Source organism: Lycium ferocissimum, chromosome 2 (genome assembly GCF_029784015.1).
Source record: "Lycium ferocissimum isolate CSIRO_LF1 chromosome 2, AGI_CSIRO_Lferr_CH_V1, whole genome shotgun sequence".
In the NCBI taxonomy this organism is placed as follows: domain Eukaryota; kingdom Viridiplantae; phylum Streptophyta; class Magnoliopsida; order Solanales; family Solanaceae; genus Lycium; species Lycium ferocissimum.
Window position 1 is genome coordinate 55,550,839 of NC_081343.1, and position 20,841 is coordinate 55,571,679.

Here is a 20,841-nt window from a genome sequence, read left to right on the forward strand (position 1 = left end):
CTAGATTCGCACATGATGTAATTTGCACCCTTTAATAGTGCTACTATATATTATCCCATTTCTAGTCTGATTTATTGGTACATAAAAGAGTATCTCATTTGGATTTGCTCCCTTTACCTTTTTCTAACTTTTTCAGAGTGGGATGCACACCCAAAGTTCATAGTGGGAGTTTCCAGACCTAAAATAAATATATTTTCTTGTGGGGTTTAATTATGCTAAAAAAATAAATGTCGTAAACATAAGTACTCCTATTGGTATACATGATTTATTGCATACATAAAATATTATGTAAAAACGAGCATGCGATGATCATCTCTTAGTCATCCGCTCCAAGCAATTTAATAGTACATTTTTTCCCAGCTCTTGAATCAGTGATATGGTAACCTCCCTAGGAAAAGTTTTGCCATATGTGTTCATACTTTAGTGATGCATAATTGCTATGGAAGAGTATCTACTTTTTCCATATCTACTCTCTTTAATTTTATCTTCTCATGGTTTTAAATTTTTATAGGGAAGTCATGGAACTACGGTAAAATTGTTTCAATGTGATCCGTAAATTACATATTCCGTCGTCGAATTAGCCACCTATCCTTGTATTAGGATAGACTTCGTATATATATCACACCGCCTTCGATAATTTTCGGTTTTAGGATTTGACGAGACTTTCATAGTATTTCTAGTTAAGTCTTTTTTCTGTAACTTTGCTCCAATCTAACAGACAAAAATATTTGACAGAAGCCAACAGTGGTCACTATTGGCAAACTAAAAAGACCAAAACTGCTCGGGAGTATATTTCAGGAACTACTTTAAACATACCCCAAATATAAGGACATTTTTGTTATTGTCCTGCATTGCTAGTGTCTAGTTGTTGTATTGTTGAAACAGAAATGATAAGATTTTCTTCCCCAGTCTATAATATATGGCCCAAGAAAGAGTTATAACGAAAGACAAAATTACAGGCTACCATGCGAAGCCCTTGGATGATGTTTCTTAAGGTTGATGGATGATTACCTTATGAACAACAAAATTTTCTCCTTCTATGTATTCGATAAACCTTAAAAATGTTAGATCCTATTAAGATCCTCTTACTCATAGTAGCCGCCTTAGGCTAATGCCAAGTAATAAAAAAGACAATCAGAAAGAATCAAACTATTCGATACATTCTAATAAAAGCATAAGATTGCAAACATTGGATGCTACCATTAACGATGCTAACAAACAATTTTTCATAGGGTTCTCCGTCCTATAATTAAAAATCTTACATATATGAAGCTGAACATATTTCTCATCCTTTGAACACAAAAATACTAGTTACTACAACTCTCATCAATTCTTGATTTGAAGACATCGAGGGTGGGTAAGTTTTCTTCAGTCAACTTATGGGTTCTCTTACCTTCCCATCCCCATCTCGAGCAGCACCGCAATCGCCAGAAAATTCCACGTCGAGGTATTCTATTTTTGCCTCATTTTGTTCGACAATTGTGACAAGTGATGCCACTGTCACAAATTGGATAGCATGTTATGATCCTTCTAACAACGCTTGGAGTTATGTTACATCGATCCCTGATTTACCCGAAAACCATGTACTCAAGGACTTCGCTATGGTCTCAGCCTCAAACTCACTTTATATTATTGGTGGTCGACTCTGTCGAAAAGAGAAAACTCAAAATGCCCAATATGGGAACGATGAATTTTTCGATAGCGACATTGATGTGCTATCATCGGTGTTACGTTATGACATTAATTCTAATCAGTGGTCAAAATGTGCACCACTTAATGTACCACGTTACAATTTTGCATATGTTGTTAAGGAAAATAAGATTTATGTAGCTGGAGGGCAGTCAACGTTAGGTAGTGCTAGGGGCACTTCATCATCTGAGGTTTATGATCCTCTAATTAATGATCAATGGACATTATTGCCTAACATGAATAGGTCAAGGTGCAAATGTGTTGGTGTGACGTGGCAAAGGAAAATCCACGTGGTTGGTGGATTTGTACAAGGTGGAGGGTTTTCGCAATACGTGGACCGTTGTTCAGCTGAGCTGTATGACATGTCAAGGGGACAATGGGACCTTGTGGCAGGGATGTGGCAATTGGATGTGCCAGCTAATCAAATTGTAGAGGTAGATGGTAGGCTATTTAGCTCTGGGGATTGTCTTAATGCATGGAAAGGTCATATTGAGGTCTATGACGGGAAACTTAATATATGGTACATGGTTGAAGGTTCACAAAAGAATATTTTCCCCTTTGAAGAAAATGGACAACCTATTCATCGACTATACTTAACAATGGCCCCAATTGGGACACATTTGTATTTCTTGGCAGGTTATCGGACCGTCGATGATCCATCGAAAACGATATCAACGGTATATTCATTTGACACGTCAACAACAGGAGGTGCATGGAAGAGCTTCGAACCAATACAAGAGGAAGGAGAAAGAGAGTTATGTAGTCATTGTTGTGTTGTCCAACTCTATTAGGGTTAGAGACTTTCCCAAACAACAAACAAAACAAAAGTATTGGACCATCTAGATATTGTATAATCACGTTTCACAAGCTTTGGGTTTTTCTTTATTTCTTTTTCAGTATAAGTATCAGTCTTATGTACGATTAAGAAGAATTTAATAATTACCTACTGGAAATTTCGACCAAGCACTATGGATCAATTTTTCTCTGGAATAATCATCATAACTTGCTTTTCAAAACATAGAAGAAAAAGAGTTGGGGAAATCCCTTTTTCCTTCACTAGAGGAAACAACCAATACATTGTGTTTGCTCAAATTAGGAAAGACTTAAGTATACATGATTGATAATATCTTTCTACCCAGCTCCTTATTAGTATTGGCTTTATGCCTTGTATAACATTTCTTACATTAGCCAATAAATGATGCTGCTGCTGGACCAATGGCCCTACTTAGGCTATCAAACAGGGATGTCCATCGCAATTAATAAGGGCTCTCCCCCTAATTACTAGCATGGTATCCATTTTTTAAAATTTCTTTTTGGGATTTGGCTTAGTGCTAGTACTAGATTAAAAGATTTGGTGACACTCATTAGTGTGCTGAACTATGATTAACTGCTTTTTGGCTTGTCTGTAATCAGTAGTCTTCCAAGATACAAATGATGTTTGCTTTACATCCCCCAAGTGCCTCCTTTCATGGATCTTGCCTAAAGAAGGTGAAACTAAAAGGGCAAAACTAAATAACAACTTCATTTTTATTTCTCTCAACTAATAACATGAATAAAATCTGTATGGTGAGCTCCAAATTGTAACATCTATTCTAGACTCTTGGTCACATTTTATATATATTTGTCAATATTTTCTTTGGTACTGAAAATTGTGTGAAAATGATTCTGTCAAATTAAATGTTGTAACAAAGTTACTACTCATCCTATAGATTTCAGATTCCAATAATCCGAAAGAGCATGATTGATCCGACATAGATATGGGCCTAGACTAGAAGGATCAAAAAGAGATGCAACCAGTGAGCAGCTTTATTACTTTTATGTTACAGCATCCAAAGAGAGTTGCAATTGACTCAAAAAGCAAAAAACATGTCATTAAAAGAAGAGAAAAGACTCAGGAATTTTTCGCTCTGGCCAATCCGATGACCAATTGCCAGGATGCTGAGGGACAAACTGTGAGAATTTTCTCCCAATTGTTTGAGAGGTTGCTACAACCATTTTTTACATAAGAACATTTTTTTTTTTCTTTTCGAGATGATTCGTGATTAGAGGAAGATACATTATTAGGTATGGATTCAGGTTAACCCAGTAATTTTTACTTTCATTTTATATTTGTATTAAAAATAAACCTTCTAACTAAAACGAGCTATGAGCTAAGTGCAAGTTCGGCATAATCCATAAACAATAAATTACGACTCCCTCTCTATTTCTAACCTCAATTGACAATAATATTCTTGAAACTTCTTTCATTTCTTAAAAAAAGAAAAAGAAATTCTTCAAGAATCATAAATATAGACTTCCACCTGCGGTTTTGACAGAACCAATAGTTTGGGGTAAATTTTATATTTATATTAAAAAAATTCACTTAATATATATTCATAATTAATAAAGATCAAATAACTTCTTTTTCTAGAATAGTAGAATTTAGAATTCATAAACTTAATATTCTATTTCCGTCTCTATATTATTATTTTCTTAAAATTTTCAGAGAAAAAGGTGAAAAACACCAGTAAAAGGAGTAAGTAGATCAGTCTTCAACTAAACCCTGACCTAAAAACTCATATCAATCAGTGATATTCATATTGGCGCACGGAAAAGTTATGTACGCTGCCATACGCCATCTCACGTGTGATCTTGCGCATGCGCTTCCCTCTTTTGACTCATTTAGCTTGTTGACTTGACCATCCTCTTTCACCTCAAAATTAATAGAGTACTCTCTCTGTCTCGTAATAAGTATTATCTTAACTAAAAAATATTATTTCATAATAAGTATTATCTTAGAAAATTAAGATATAAATTGATTAGTTTTTCTTAACTCTACTCTAAGATAAAAAATAACAAGTCAAAGCAACATCTAAATGATGATGGAAAAATCACATAATAACTTGGTATTGTTGAATTTTCAATGTCAAAAAGATTACTATTTGTGCATATTCTAATCAGAGGAAAAAGTAATTTACTTTTATTATATAAGGGTAATATAGTAAATTTTATATTGCATCATTGGTTTCTTAATATGCGTGTTTTGGCTAAGGTGACACTTATTATGTGACGGATGAAGTAATAAAAGTAAAAAAAAGAAATGAGAGTTTATCATGCAAAATTAGTTTGGACATGATACTTAATTTCAGGTGAAATATTGAATGGCTATTTCAAGTAAAATCTTCATCTTTCAATTCATTAAAAAAAAAAAAAAAAAAAAGTTGCTTTCACAAACTTTAAGATATTTAATATCCCAACCAAAGTACTATCAGAAACTTTTTTTAATATCAACTTAAAAAGATTCTACTTCGACTACGACATAAATAAGACGGGTTCGTAAGTTCTTTCAAAATTTTAAACTCACAAATCTTTATCTACATTCACAAATTTATTAGTAGTATCAAAAAACAAGTAGACGTTTGGATAATATTTCAGTTGGGCAAAAACATTTGTAAAAACTAAATATTTGTGAGTTAAAACCAGTATTACACTCAAAACATTAAACATACATAGTTTCTACAATCTCTCTTTTTTTTTTTTTTTTTTTTTTTTTTAGCCCTCATAAAGCCGTTCAAAAAGCTCACTTTTTCTTGTTCGAGCTCCACAACCTTGATTAGAGATGAATAGTCTTATCGTTTTGAGTAACTCCTCTCATGTCACAATCTTTTTCTTCCGATTTCAATTTATAATGTAAATATTTCCAACTCCAAACTTTAATTTAATATATCTACAAAAGAGAATCATAGAGTATAGGATGAAATCTTAGCGGTTGACAGGTGGGGACAGCGACCCTCCAATTTTGTTGGTGGAAATAAGGCAAGTCCGACAATTTTGAGAGCTGACATGTCGGCTAGACCCTACGATAGATAGAATATTTCTTTACTTTGACTAATTTGCCCTTTCATGGGTTCATCCAGACATTAAAGCTCATGCCACGTGGACTTGATGAGCTGGAGATACTTTTCTGACATGTATGATAAAATAAAAAGATTTTTGAGGACCAAAGAGATGATATGATTTACAATTCATTAAAGCAGCTAAGGATGGTTTATCTGTTAATTTGGATTTTTGTCTTTGCTTCTGTTTAATTTTTTTTTTTTTAAAGATATCTTCTCAATTATTACTTAAATAAAAAACGAGCACATCAAAAATAAAAGATGAAGGACCCCGTTTCATCAAGCTAGACATAAAAACAACGTCCTAATTAAAGCGTGGACAGCTTGATAAGCTGATTTTCTAATAAGATAAATAAATGAATTGAAAATCTTTCACTAGTGTCTTATACTCATTACTTTCTCTATCTTACTAGCAACCGTTCCGTCGAAAGCCCACTTTGACCCGTTGATTTCAATGAATGTGAAACCATTTGAACCACGGCGAAAATAGTCAATTTTTAGACGGTATTTCAACCAATTTGGCAATCTGGTAGTTTCTAAAACAAGCTAAATATTGTATCTAATATAGGGGTGGTACGTTCAAGGAGAAGGCTAATAAAGGTTTTGCCTTAGACCCAAAAAACTTTAAGAAACCAAAAAGAAAGAAAGAAAGAAAGAAAGAAAGAATGTCTACTCTTTAACATTAGAAATATTTTAGAACATTGAATTAAACTATTTAAATATTCATATTAGTAAATAAAATTTTATGATAATATCCAAGATAATGTATTGCAAATATGTAGCTAACATATTATTACTTGAATTAATTCTTACTAATATAAATAATAATATTATTGTGTGAAGTTACATGCTTGATTGTTTTAACGATTTCTAGCTATCCATTAAAGTCTAGACATCATGCTCTTTCAACGCCTATGTAGTATACTTTTAGCTCAATTATAGAGCATCAACAATCATAAAAAATAAGGAGATAGGTCCTCACCCATGTTTAGAATATTATATATCCATGTCTTGTCCAATAAGAATTGACTCCAAAAATAAATATATATAGCTGAGTGTAACCAAGCGTCATTTCATCTACAACAAATGCAAAGAAGTGTACACAAACGACCTGTTTTATGCCGTAGATAGGTATATACAAATAAATTAAGATAAATACTATTAATCCAGTGAGATCATGAAGACAAACATTTTAGAAACTGCACATGTATCCCAACAAGTACAATGACTCGGGGTCGATAGTGGAAAATTGACCCCTCTTAATTGATATCTAGTATTCTAACATTTAGTATCTTGCACGTTGAAATTAGTTTTACAAGATTGTGGTATGAAAAATATAACGAAAGCATTTATCAATAAGTAAAAACAACACGTATCAGGAATACTCTCTCATCATTCTTGTTATACAGTTTTTTGTCCTACATTCGTGGATATAATCATTTATGTTTAAACTACGATATTAAACTGAAAAAGAAAAATACATTGGTAACATATTTATGGGATCAGTAGGGAGAATATAGGTGCGGAATAGAAATATAACATGAACTTTGAGTTAGCTGAAGTATTTAATTGAACAGTTTAACCACCCAAACTAAACTGAACTTTGAGTAAACAATATGGAGACAAAGCTTTTGGGTCTGAAAATCGAGTCTTTGAAGGCAGATAAGATGAGGTTAGATGCTTAAGTGACTGATTACGCGTGAAACCAGACCTTGAAGATAAAGTAGCAAGAAACGAAATCGAGTTTGGAAGCTGATCATAATAGGGAACAAATTTTCACACTTCAAAAAAGAGTTACGAAGCTATAAGATCAGGAAAAAAATTGTTTTGATGTTGAACTAGATGTTCATTTAAAGCTCCAAAATCTGATGGACTTGGAGAGCGAGGCTCATGAGTTGAGGAAATTTAATCACAGCTCAAAAGTAGAATACTTGCCACTTGTTGAGAGACTGAAGAAAAGAGTATGACATAAATTGGGCCGGAGAAAGTATATAAAAAGTGTCGAACTAGGGACCTGAAAGCAAGCTTGAAATTTTCCCTAATATTTAATAGTTGGCTAAAGCTTGTCTTTGTGATATGGAAATTCAAATATGTTTTTTTCTTCAAAATTTTCCCTAATATTTAAGGGTTTCTAGAAAGAAGAAAACCATCATTCTTATCATTATTATTATTCGACAGTAAACATTTTTTTCATTGATTAAGTTTTAACCTCATAAATGTAATTTATTTTATAAAAAATAATAACTTATAATATTTAACTGTGAGTTAAGTTATTATTATATATTGCCTTAAGAATTAAGATTGTTGTGAAAATTCATAAACTTAAAATTCTCAATCCATTTTTGAATTTTAGGTTGCGTAACATTAGGTGTTAGTTAAAATCATCTATTAACCATAAATTAAAAACTCCCTTTACCCAATATTTCACTCTAATTATTTTTAATTGAGTCTGGTGATGTGATTAACATAGTAAGAAATTTTACCCTTTGTACAAATCTATCCGTGTGTATTTTCAGATGAGAAATGCTCAGAAAAGGGGAAAAGAAAAAGATTAGTGAAAATGTCAAGTACGATCTAGCACTCGGATAAAAATCGGTAAGTAGGAAAATTACAATTTTCTCTTCGCTATAATTAGACAAGTCAGAGAGGCAGGTCATCTTCTTGTAATGGAAGATTCAAAAAAGGGTCTAAAGGAAAACTTTTGTTTTTTTTCACAATAGGGGACCGCTAACATGTCTTCTTGAAAAATGAGACTTTTTGATGATACCATAGCCCCAAACTCATTTTCTCTCCTCACCACCCTCCTTTCCAAAGGAGTATCATTTTCTTTCTAAACTTTTATAAGCATTTATAAGATAATTGTGGTGTTCGAACTAATCTATCCCCATCTATTAGATTATTAGAAGTCGTTTGGTTCAGAATAAGGAGATCTCGTACTTGTAATCCCACATCTTAAATGAGATGGACAATATCAAGATTTTGGTATAATTTTTTTTTACTGGTTTTAGCTATTACAAATAGCTAAATACAGGATAAATGTAGTCCCAAATTTTGTACTGGAATTAGTATCATAGTCCTAGTAACCAAACGACCCCTTATATATTATGTGTGTGTCTGTAAGACTTTTGAAACTTGTAATTTGAACATGTAATAACATTTGTACGATTATAAAAGTTTTTCATTTATGATATATAGAAATATATCCTTCTCTTTGAAATGAATTAATAAGAAAATACAATTAAAGTGGAACGAAAGAGTGAAATATATAAGCAAATCCCTATATCTGTCTCTATCTCTGATGTATTATTGTTGGAGTCTTGGATACCAACATCTTCACTATATATCAAAACTCTTTTACATAAGACTCTAATTCATATTATGCACCACTTAAGTGCAGGATCTAGTCACATGAAGCAGAATTCTCTTGTTCTACCTTTATATCTCCAATTATTCAGTCTAACCATACCCTAAAAAGGGAAAAAGAAAAATGAAATATGCTTCGACAACTTTTTAAATAATTCATCAGGGAAGTTTTCCTTTTGAAAAGTATCAAGTTGCTAGAGGGATAGGGAGAGTTTTTTACATAAAAGGAGACAAGAGAGGCGTTTGGAAGACATAAGTTGAGCATAAGTTGTTTTCGAATTTTTTGAGTGTTTGTTTGGCGGCAGAAAAAGTCGTTTTGTCTTAAAATAAGCTCGAAAAAAAATAATTAATGACTTATTTAAACATTATCTATAAGCGAACATAAAATTTGAAAACGGAACATAAGCCAAAAAAAATAAGTTAAATACAGAAACATTTTTTTTTTTTAGGCACATAGCTATCATAAGCTCATCCAAACAGGCTCTAAGACATAGGCAAAAGAGTTATTGGGCTGGGCCCGAATGTTATAAAGTTTGATTAGGAAAAGGGAGCTGCCAGGGCCCATGCAATGTAAGTAATTTGTATCCACAAATAAAGTGGGACTTCGAACTTGTTTATTTAATGGGCCTATGTACTGGACCTTATGTTCTGATGCTTGTATCTTGTACTCTACTGTTCTTTTGCTTGTACCTTTCATTTTCCTTGCTGTATTAATTTGTGGAGTCCGGAACCAAAATGCCCCCAAAAAAAATATTTTGAACCAAAATACCCCAACAAAAAAAATGTTACAAAAGTACCTTTAGCGCGATAAAATCTTGCGCTAAAGCACTCATAACGGACCAGATTAAGTGCTTTAGCGCGATTGATATTTTTCTTGCGCTATAAAAATCTTTCTCTAACCTATAGCGCAGTATTTTACTGCGCTATAAGACTCAACATTAAACCCATCGGGTTCCACCCTTTGGTCCCTCCAGTGGTAAAAAAAAAAAAGTTGAAAACGCCATTGGAGGCGAAACCGAGGTGGTGCCCACATCCAAAAACGTCATTTTCTATTAAATTTCGTCCGAAAAGTTTAGATTCTCGGTATATTCAAGTCAAGGAGTAAGATTCTAAGTTCAAATTTTGAGAAAAAGCGGTGTACAACTCGATTAAAATAACTCTACAAAAAATCTTCGATTAAGGTTTTCTACTATGAACTTTTGTTATTATTTTGTTATATACATTATATTCTAAGCAAGCTTAACATTTAATCCTTGCTATTTTCCAAAAAAAAAAAAATCAATTTTTTTTTTCTTGTTCGGGCTTAGGCGTGGCTTTTGCCCCTTGTTAGATTTTTTTTTTTTGTTTAATTCATTATTTGTTAAATGTTTATGAATTGTTAATTTGTTAAATGTTTATGAATTGTTAATTTGTTATATGTTCATGAGTTGTTAATTTGTTAATTATTTATGAATTATTAATGAATTATTATTTTGTTAATTGATTATTTGTTAAATATTGATTATGAATTTATTAGTTGTTAAATATTGTTTATGAATTGAAAGAAGTTGATTGGTAATGAATTATTATGTTGTTAACACTTTGTTTGGATGATTGTTATGTATTGTTTTAACATTTATCGTATTGTGTTGTATTGTTTAGGACCAAATCAGTGGTTACATAAAATAAGACCTTTCGTCTTTACATAAAAATAAAATTAAAGTAACAATCAAAGCAAACATTGTATTTAAACTAACAACATAATATAATACAATAGGTAACAACCATCCAAACAAGTTGTAAATGATTATGAATTGTTAATCTATATAATTTTAAAAGCGTGAATATATATGTTAAATAAAAAAAGATTATCTTAAAAAGAATAGTTAAAGTTCTTCTTTTCATAAATACATAAGCTAACAAAAAAAAAATGTAAAGTTTGTAGGAAAATATGTGGTCGACAAATATACTCTTTTAGTTTAATTTTATCGTAGTTGTGTTGGCTATTTGGTCAACTAAAAATATATCACATATTCAAAATAGAGTTCTAAACAAATATTCTTTCTTTGAATTTCGATTCCCAAACTAATTAACTTAACAAGTCTTTGCCATCACATAATTCAAAACTAATTAACTTAAAAGTCTTTGCCATCACGTATGTGTCCTTACTATCACGTATTAAATTTACTGCATATCTCATGTTAATTATTCACAAGATATAATACTACATAATTCACATATTCCCTACAAATTATAATTAGTTAATATAATTTATCTTTCATTTCAAGAATAATGACTAATTTAGTTTGTACGGAGGACTCTTTCATGGATCCGAATGTTCCCCCCAGGCACGATGCTCGCCCCGGGGCCGATGATCACCGAGAGCCCGGCTGATAGATCAGTATTATCTTTGTAAGACAATCATAGGTCAGACTTATTATGGGCCGGTACCATAGGGATATCTACTAGGCTCCGTCCCCGTAGGCTGCGAGAGCGTGGACTCTTTTACGCGAGCGCCCCCGCCCTCGCGTCTTGGAGATATTGTTTCGGGGCGGCATCTACCGTTGCGTGTCCGTTGGTCGGGTACGGCATGATTGGGCGCTCGTCACGGCCATGGTTGAGCGGTGAAGGCCGGAGACACATACCTTTCCATCATGGTTGAGCGGTGAAGGCCGGTGAGGCCACGACTAGTGAGGCCACGATTACACTTCGGGATGTGGACGTCCTCTTTGGATTGCGGGTAGATGGAGAGCCACTATACACTCGGTGTACGAGCCTCCTGGTTCGGACGTGGGCGACATAGTTGACTAGGCTCACCCACTTCGTGCCTGATGCCGAGGGCCAGATTTCAGGACAGAGTCGGGTTCAGATTAGTGCACTCTGCACTTATTTGGAGGGTACGGATCCGGTTGAGGACGGCACCCCGCAGGACGATGTTGATCGTCGTGCCGTTTGTACCGCTTATTATATTCGGGGACATCTTGTTCCCGAACTCATCGGGTGCCTTTGTCGGCTTACGTTATTTGGTTTTCTTGGAGCATCGGACCGCTGGGAGACTACGGTTGGGGCGGTCTTTGTTTTGGCGTATCTTTACGGATGCTGTCTTAGAGCGTCTATTGGTGTTGTCGAGAGATGTGTGTGGAATTTTTTGCTCTTCTCGGATAATATTTTAAGTGTGCCTTCCTTTAATGTAGACAAACCTCTTGAAATGACGACTTAAAAATCGTATTTTCTAATATCGCTTACGATTATGGGCATGGGGGAGGGATGCGCCTTTTCATCCCGTACCTAGCATCGCCTCGAGATTGACATGCCTTATGCGAGGAGGTGGACGGCGGGTTTTGATCGGGGTGTGGATACGCGCGGTATTCTTCCATTCGGGACCGGCTTGATCACGTGACGGACGATGCGGTAAAACTATTTAAATTTACATTAATAATTTAATTAAACGTCTTTTCTACTTGGTGATCAACGATTTGTATTTATATGTTATGCGGCTATTTATATGGACGTCGTAATGTATTTGCTATATTAGATGGTTTGCCGGCCTTACGTAGGGCGGTCGGGGGTTTGGAGGTCGCGGTGTCCATTGATACACACGGACATCGTGAAGAGGATCACGTGCCGAGCATGTCTTACGACGGTTTGGGCATACACGAGTATACCCACGTCCGTCATGAGCTCCGACACTATTAGCGGGACAATCGGGCTGCCGTTGATGATGATTTTCTGGCTTTCATGGATGTCCAGCTCCACCGTTGGGAGAACAGGTTAGGCACTTTAGCGGTGGTTGGCCATTAGACTCCCATTGAGCATTACATGCGCTGGTATCATCAGATCACACGCCGATTGATCGGCAACCCAGCTTTGCGTCCCCCTAGGGATGTAGGATACTCAGCACTCGCGGGCGATACGAGGCATTGGTAAGTTTATCGTATTTAGATTTATTTAATTGCATTAATTGTTACGTTTTAAAAAATAACATTTTTTTTGTTGAACACAAATGCGGTGGTGGCCGTACGACGTTTACGCGTCTTGGGGTTAGAGCATATGCCTTACCTTGCGGGGCTTGCGGCGGAGATGGTACGGATATCGGAGGATGGTATCCGGCAAGCAGGCGAGATTAGGCGGGGAGGAGCCTTTTCCGAGGGTACGAGTATCGAGCGGCGCCGGGAGGAGGGGACGGGTGCTCCCGGAAGGAGGAGGTCGGGGCGGGCGAGGACGCCGTCTTTCGCCGAAAACGCCGTGCGGGTAGAGGTCGCGGTCTGGCTTGCTAGAGGACACTTGGTGGTGGAGGACACCATCGGTAAATGAGGGCGGATGAGGCCGATCTCGTTTCCGAGAGGGCGTTCACGGTCTAGTCCATCCCGCGGCCGTTCCGGCGGTGGCGGCTCACGGGGACTCGCCTGCGTTTGCGCGACGCTCTTACTTCTTTGAGATACACGGGTCGCCATCACGGTAGAGGCGAATGCATACATGGAGGAGCGTGATAACGTTGATTGGGCGGCGTTACGCACTTCGTTGGCGATGAGCGGCTTTGTGAGAAATTTAGAGGGAGCCGGGATTCTTGACTTCGATGAGTTTTTGATCTCGGTTAGTATTTAAAATACTTATTTGTTCATTTAAATTATTTATTATATATATATATATATATGTTACTCATTATTTAGTAATATTTTATATTTTAGGATTCGGCCGGCGGGTCCACCGAGCCACCCACTCGGGCGTTTTCTCATGAGTACTGCAGGAGCCGGCGATGTCTTCCCGTATGACTCACAGGAGCCACGGAGTAAGCTTTTTATTAAAATTTGTTTTATTCAATATAAGGTCAATATTTATATATATATATATATATATATATATATATATATATATATATATATATATATATATATATATATTTGATTATTTAAAGTACTTATTTTAAATATGTATGTTACTTATTATTTCATTTTTTTTTGATATTTTAGGATTCGGCGCCGGTGGGTCCACGGGAGCGACCATTCGGGGGCACTTCTTCTCGAACTGCCGAAGGAGAGGTGTCTTCTCATGAGACTACCAAGGCGCGTGTAAGTTTTTACTTAAAACTAATTTTATTCAATATAAGGTAAATATTTATTTAATTTTTATAACCTTTACTTGGACTTCGAACAGCATCTCGTCTAGGAGACTACCTCATATTCACCACCACACCCATCTTAAGAGCCTACAGACCCATCTCGGGAGAACACTCGGCGCGCCGTTGACACACGGGTTTGATTAAATAAATAACGTTAATGTATTCAATATAAATAAGAAATGGTACGATTATTATATACTTTTCGGGTTCATCCTTTGGCGCCGAGGTGGCGACTCCCGACGAGGAAGAGGTCGAGTTTCCGGACCTAGCTCTACCGAGGTTACGAGCGTGCCGGCGAGACTAGATCTAGAAGAACGTGTTCTAGTTAAGGGCGCAAGGGCTGGGGAAGAGAGATGATCATGACTTGGAGCGCCGGTTATTAAGAGGAAAAAGGGCGATGGAGACGATGGCGAGGGCGGTGGGGATAGTATGAGCCTTAGGCCTATGGATAGTCTCCGGCATACTACATGTGGAACCCATCCTCGATAATGTATATACATTAGTGTTGTACAATTTATCGTAAATATTATATATTTTTTGCATATTTATACATATTATCTTAGTATTTATTATTGTTTATAGTTTCACATCCTAAATTGATAATAAAAAAAAAACGTGACACATTCGAAATAAAGTTAAGCATTAATTTAAAAATAAGACGAAACTAAAAGATAAATAACGTAAAGCTAATGACTACAAGTCTTCAAACAAAAAGACTTACGAAGACTTTTAACTACTAAAACGACAATCAAAGCATTGCGTATTCTTGATGTATTGAGCCTATTTTATTAATTGTACAAATATAAGTAGGGTTCTATATAAATATTGAAATTAGGAGTCTCAAAGCATGATTAATATACGGCTAAACTACGTAAAAAGGAGTGAAAATGTAATAAGAAATTTGGTTTTGGAAAATGACGGTACGTTTATAAGCGCATAAAATAATGCTCTATAGATGAGAGACAAATGTTTATAGCGCAGTATTTTACTGCGCTAAAGCACTCAATGGGTCCGTTACAGTTAAGTGCTATAGCGCAGTAAAATACTGCGCTAAAGCACTTAACGGTGCCGTTACGATTAAGTACTTTAGCGTAGTATTTTACTGCGCTAAAGGTACTTTTGTAATTTTTTTTTTGGTTGGGATATTTTGGTTCAAAATGATTTTTTTGGGGCATTTTGATTCCGGACTCTAATTTGTGTCACATACCAATATATAACGTGTTCGAATGTGGTAACAAGTCTGGCTGCACAAGCCAACATTTACCAATGCTGACAAAGAAGCATTCACAGAACAAGAAATCGATTTGAAGTTGCACAAATTAACAAGTGATTCAAGTAAAAGATTCCTCTTTTTCCTTTTTTTTCCACATAGTTAACGAAAATAAGAAATACCCAAATTGGCAACAGTCATTAAGTGATAGTTAATTCAGTTTTATAATATTTTAATTTTAAATTGTGACCTCTTAGCATTATATTGTTTACATAAAATTAAAGTCATGAATAGCTAACAACATAAAGCAATTTTTGTTCCAAAGATTCAAGCACTACAAATATATAGCTCTATTTTTTTTTTTTTAAGTTGCTCTTGTTACTTTACAAAGCTTGCTTCTTTCTTGTTCCTTTTTCCTCTTTTAGACAAACGAAAGAGGCTATCATAAAATAATAACCTAAAGTTCTTTTCCAACTAAAGTAACCTTTTAAAATGTCATACTAGCTACCATGAGATATGGAGACTTTACTATTTTGTAACTTTCTTTTGATTTTCATACTTAGGTACAAGCTGCATTGTAAGAACGATGCGATTCTTTTTAACTTTTGGCAGGTCAAATTCACCGAAAGAATGAATTTTGCCTATCGTGGAATATAGAGAAGTGAACTACGCAATTCTATTTTTCTTTATTTTGGTATAATATGATAGATTCACCAAAACAATAAATCAATGAGTTCATTCGAATTTAATAGCTTTGGGTCAGATCCTATGTTATAAAAGGTTTACTAAATAAATATAAGCAAATATTTCAAACCCAATAAATAAATGATTTATGACAATATCCAAGTTCAAATACTCCTTATTGTCTCAATATATGCGATACACTTTATTTTTCTTATATTTAGAAATAAATAAATATTAACCTTTCACTTTATTCTCACTAAGATAATTTATAACTATACAAATACTTATGCGTTAATTTAGATTACAAGTTCAATTTTTTTTTTTCTTATTTCACACAAAATTACGAGGGAGGGAATGGTACTTTAACTTTCTGGCTAAACAAAACCTCAACAGACAATAACATTCACCCTTCTATTTTCTCGTACGCATTTAGAATTACAACAAAAACAAAACAAAATGGCTTTATTCAACTCAGCTGAAACAAAATAGAAAACTACTATTCCCCATGAAAAGGGCTAGTACAAGATGTGATTCCAATATATGCCACGGGAGGAGACTCGACATGTCCATTTCAACTGTCAAATAAAAACACAGAGTGCTCATATTTCCAACTTGTGTTTCTGTCCTTACTTATACAGACCTGAACAAAAAGACAACCATTTCAGCAGAGTCCCTCACCACATCTCTATCCAAATTCCAAAGCTTCTCTCTCTTTAGTGGTGTCAAAGTCTTGAAATAGCTCTAAAAAACTAGTACTATAACTCACTCTATATTCCCAAGTTCTTGATTTATGTTTGTCAAAAGATTTTTTTAGCAGTTCTTGGACTTGGGGGTTGAAAAGTTTGCATTTTTAGCAGTTCTTGGTTAGTGGGGGTTGAAAAGTTTGCATATTTAGCAGTTCTTGATTTGTGGGGGGTTGAGAAATTTGCATTTTTATCAGTTGTTGGTGGAAAAAAATGGCAGAAGAAGAGGGGTGGGGGTGGCCACCATCACCAAGTGGTTCACCAATGTACTTAACAAAAGATGATCATTGGACTCATTTTGACAACTCAGTGAATGCTGTTTCTTTTGGTTTTGTTGCTACTGCTATTCTCATCTCTATGTTCCTTGTTATGGCTATCTTTGAGAGGTTCCTTAGACCACCCTCCCCACCTGATCTGACTCCCTCCAGTCACCGCCGTCATGCTGACGTGGAGTCTCAGTTAAGGTTCAACCCTAAACTTGACTATCCTACTCCCAAAGTAAGTTTCTTTATTAATTTAGCTCAATCTTCTTGTTTGTAAACTTTCAGGGTCTTTTTATTTTTTGCATTGACCATTTGGGGTTTTGAATTAGTATCTGAGTTTTTCATTGAAGTTTTTGCATTCTAGCTGATGTTAATTATGAATTTGGCGAGGAAATGAGGAACTTGTAGTTGATGTTTAACCTTTCTTTTTTGGATTTTACATGAGTTGTTAGTATTTTGCCTTTTGGTTTCATAGAAAGATATTTTTTGTACATCCAAGTGCTAATGTTTTTATTTTTTCTCTTTGTGCTTTGCAGAATACTATCTGTTAGAATTGCAATCTTCTTGGTGACTTCAATTTGTATTCCTGTATATTGAAATGAGATTTGTACTATATGGGAAAGGGTCATACATGTTGCTGTACACCTATAAAATTCCATATTATTATACTCTGTGCCATTTTCAGTCACTTGTAAAAGAATTTCTAAGTACCTCCTATCCTTTTTCTATAATGTTGTTGAAATATTAGTTTCTTTCCTTTATTCCCTTTTTATTTGTAAAACATTCCATCTCTTTTTCTCACTTTGGCAAAACTCTCATTTTTCTTATTTCCTTCTTTTTGGGGTTTGGGGTGGGGGGTGGGGGGGTGGGCTAGTGAGGGATGGACTAAGGTAAATATCCCATGATTTTTTTGCAAAAACAGAGTAGAATAAATTCCATAAATCTTGACTAAATTTCTCCTAGACTGCTGTCACTGAGGGCATTTCAGAGGTTGGATATGGGCTTACTGGCAATTAATTTGGAATACCTTATAAAACCTTTGCTAAAGAATTAAAGATGAGAAACAAATTTTCAAGAACTCTTATGAATTTTAAAACAATAATATTTGCATGTGCATGTTCCTCATAATGTGACACACAAGAAAACACTCCCATTGATTTTGTGTTTGAAAAATGGCCCTTGGCCCCTCTTCCATTTAAGAAGTTGGCTTTTCAGTTGGTCCCCTTTAATAAGATCTGGGACTTTATGCCTACTTGTTGGTTTTTTGTATACTAAGGCTTTACCCCACTCCTTTAATATCCCATCACCACCAATGTTAATGATGTCCTCCATGGAATACTCCTGGACTGGAGACAGCCTACCAGCCCTGAGAAATCTTTGTTTTTCTTGTTTACTATATCTGCTTCATATTACTTTTCATTAGGTTTTTGCACACCTCTTAAGAAAGATATTGAATAGTCTGACATTTCTCAATCATAAGCGTATTTGTCTAAACTATAATTTACCTCATTAAATATCTCATTTAATTAAACACTTCAATTATTGGAGCAATGTAGGTAGATTTGGCCCAAAGCTTTGGACTAGTGGTAAGACTTAAGAACATGGCTTGTGATGCGTGAGTTAGGAGCACGTCACAGATTCGAAACCTGCCGCAGGCAACAATCGGTATTTGAGAGAGAAGAGTAAGAGGGCGAACCATTACCCACCGACTTTTGAACTTTGCGTCACTAGCCCTCTAAGATTTCTCTGTTATAAAAAAAAATATAGGTAGATCTGCAAAAAATGTATGTAATAAATTAATAAATGTGTTTTTAAAGCATCAAATATTTCAAACAAATTTAGTTAGCCAAAAAGACCACCCTATATTAAGTGTACTACAGACAAATAGCTTCCGTGTGCTGTCGTAACTAAAAATTCTTTTAGTAAATTCCCTTTTTTTTTTTTTTTTTGCTTAAAGTTAACACTTCCAATTAGCTTGCCTTGCTGCTCTGCTTAGGGACCTTAAAAATATCTGCAATGAGATTTTTCTCAAGCTTTTCTCATAGTGTGAAAGCGATTTATATTAAACCATCCACAAAGTTTTTCCTTTAATGGGAACTTTGTCCTCTTTCTTTTGTCCTGGTACCTTTCTGTGCCGGAACTTTATAACTTTTAGAATGATTTATCTTCTTAGTGCCAGCTTATACTTCTTACAGATGCACACACAGGCCTAATATGTTAAACCTGCTTCATCTTTTGACACTAAGTAGGCGTCTGGATATAGATTTGATTGAAATATGGAGAAAAGATTTTTTGAAGTTGAAGTAATATTTGAACATGCATTTCACTTGACAAAAAGTTGAAGTTTTGTGAGTGGAAAAAGATTTTTCACTTGAAAAACTGGCTTGACCTTTTGTTTGGGGGTTGGGGAATTTTATGTGCTGGAAAGCACTCATTGCTACCCATATTTATCCCCCATAAAATAAAACATTCAACCTGGATTCCACCAATCAAACATAATGTGAAATGTAAAGGAATCACAGGTACTCGAACATGTACAATTAACCTAGCAAATAAAATGTAGAAAAACTAATGTGAGTGAGAAGGTATAACATATTTTATTATCATAGTGATGTTCATAGTTAGGTTGGCCTACAATTATTGTGTGTTTTAGTGTTCAATAAAGCATGAACACCATCAAATAATTTAGCTATGGTTTATTGTTTGGATGACATATAGATTATCCTTGGATAACATAACTAAGAGGGGGGAAAGCTTGAAACAACAGTAAGGATATCTGAGTGGTAATGTCTTCTCCATCTTGTTCAGCCTTCAAGATCCTCTAACAAATGGAAAGATATAAAGGAGGAGCAAATTATAAGAATATAGTCAAGTCTTAGCTAAGCTTAGCTTTTAATAGTTACAAAGGATGATCTTTCATGACATGCAACTTAGACAAGATCAGTTATTAAGCATGTTTAATTTATCTAGCTATCACTGAAGTGCTTAAACTCTGAAGAAAACATATCTTGATCTGCATTTATGTGAAAGTCTGTCACTTGCTTGGTGAGTCAATAACAGTAGATTTCAAGTAAGGTACTATGATATGATTATTGGTTTGCTGAAAAAGAAAGCTTGTTAAAATGTGACCATGTCTTTTGTCAGTTTAATTTGAGCTATACCGTAATCATCTAGTTTACTTTCACTACACCACGGGCTTGGACCTGATCATGCTAGCAGTGGATAATGGTTCATGAGAGAGCAATCCTAGGAAGTCTGAACAAAAGTTATTATTTTGTGACCTCTGTGGAGGTTGTACATATATAACAATGTTGAAACTTTTGCTTTGCTTCAGGTTTCTACAAGTGCCAAAGAAGTTTCAGTGTTGATGCCAGGAAATGACATGCCAACTTTTATTGCTCATCCTGCTCCTGTACCTTGTCAACCGGAACGCAATCCATGGCCTTCCCATCAGCAAAGTCCTTTACCCTGTGTCACGAACTCCAACCCAAACATGTCGTCCTAGCTCTTCTCAACTTGATGTTGTGCAAACATTGGAAATGCCAGTTTCTACGGAACTATAAAGGGTAACTGAGCATATATTTTGAGTTCCCCGGTTGGGATTTTGGTTTATGTATATAGAATTTAGACATTGATTTCTCAGCTGGTTATCAATTTTTTGTACCCAAAGCTTCAGAAAGAAATAGCTAACGAAGTTTTTAGCTTGTCTATGTTTTCAATATGATCCATTCTCCAGCATTGAATAGGTCAAAATTGGGAGGGGGTACATTATTGGCCTTTTACATAGTAGTTCATGAATTCTCTTCATAAGTTGGAAAAAGAGCTCTTCCCAAGTTACATCACGGTATTCTAATGGATTATCTGAGCAAACCTAGAATCAGAGAGATAAAACATATTTTACCTTACATCTAACAGT

General features: G+C 35.0%; 2 protein-coding genes across 2 annotated transcripts; both read left to right on the forward strand.

Annotated features, from left to right (window-relative positions):
• Positions 1–1,379: 1,379 nt before the first annotated feature.
• On the forward strand, positions 1,380–2,480 carry LOC132047770 (uncharacterized). Its single transcript, XM_059438766.1, has one exon. The coding sequence runs from the start codon at positions 1,380–1,382 to the stop codon at positions 2,478–2,480; it is 1,101 nt and encodes a 366-aa protein (XP_059294749.1).
• A 13,892-nt stretch (positions 2,481–16,372) lies between these two features.
• LOC132045730 (uncharacterized) lies at positions 16,373–20,629 on the forward strand. Its single transcript, XM_059436309.1, has 2 exons — positions 16,373–17,160; positions 20,260–20,629. The coding sequence occupies exons 1-2, from the start codon at positions 16,876–16,878 to the stop codon at positions 20,428–20,430; spliced, it is 456 nt and encodes a 151-aa protein (XP_059292292.1). The 5' UTR covers positions 16,373–16,875; the 3' UTR covers positions 20,431–20,629.
• Positions 20,630–20,841: the final 212 nt, after the last annotated feature.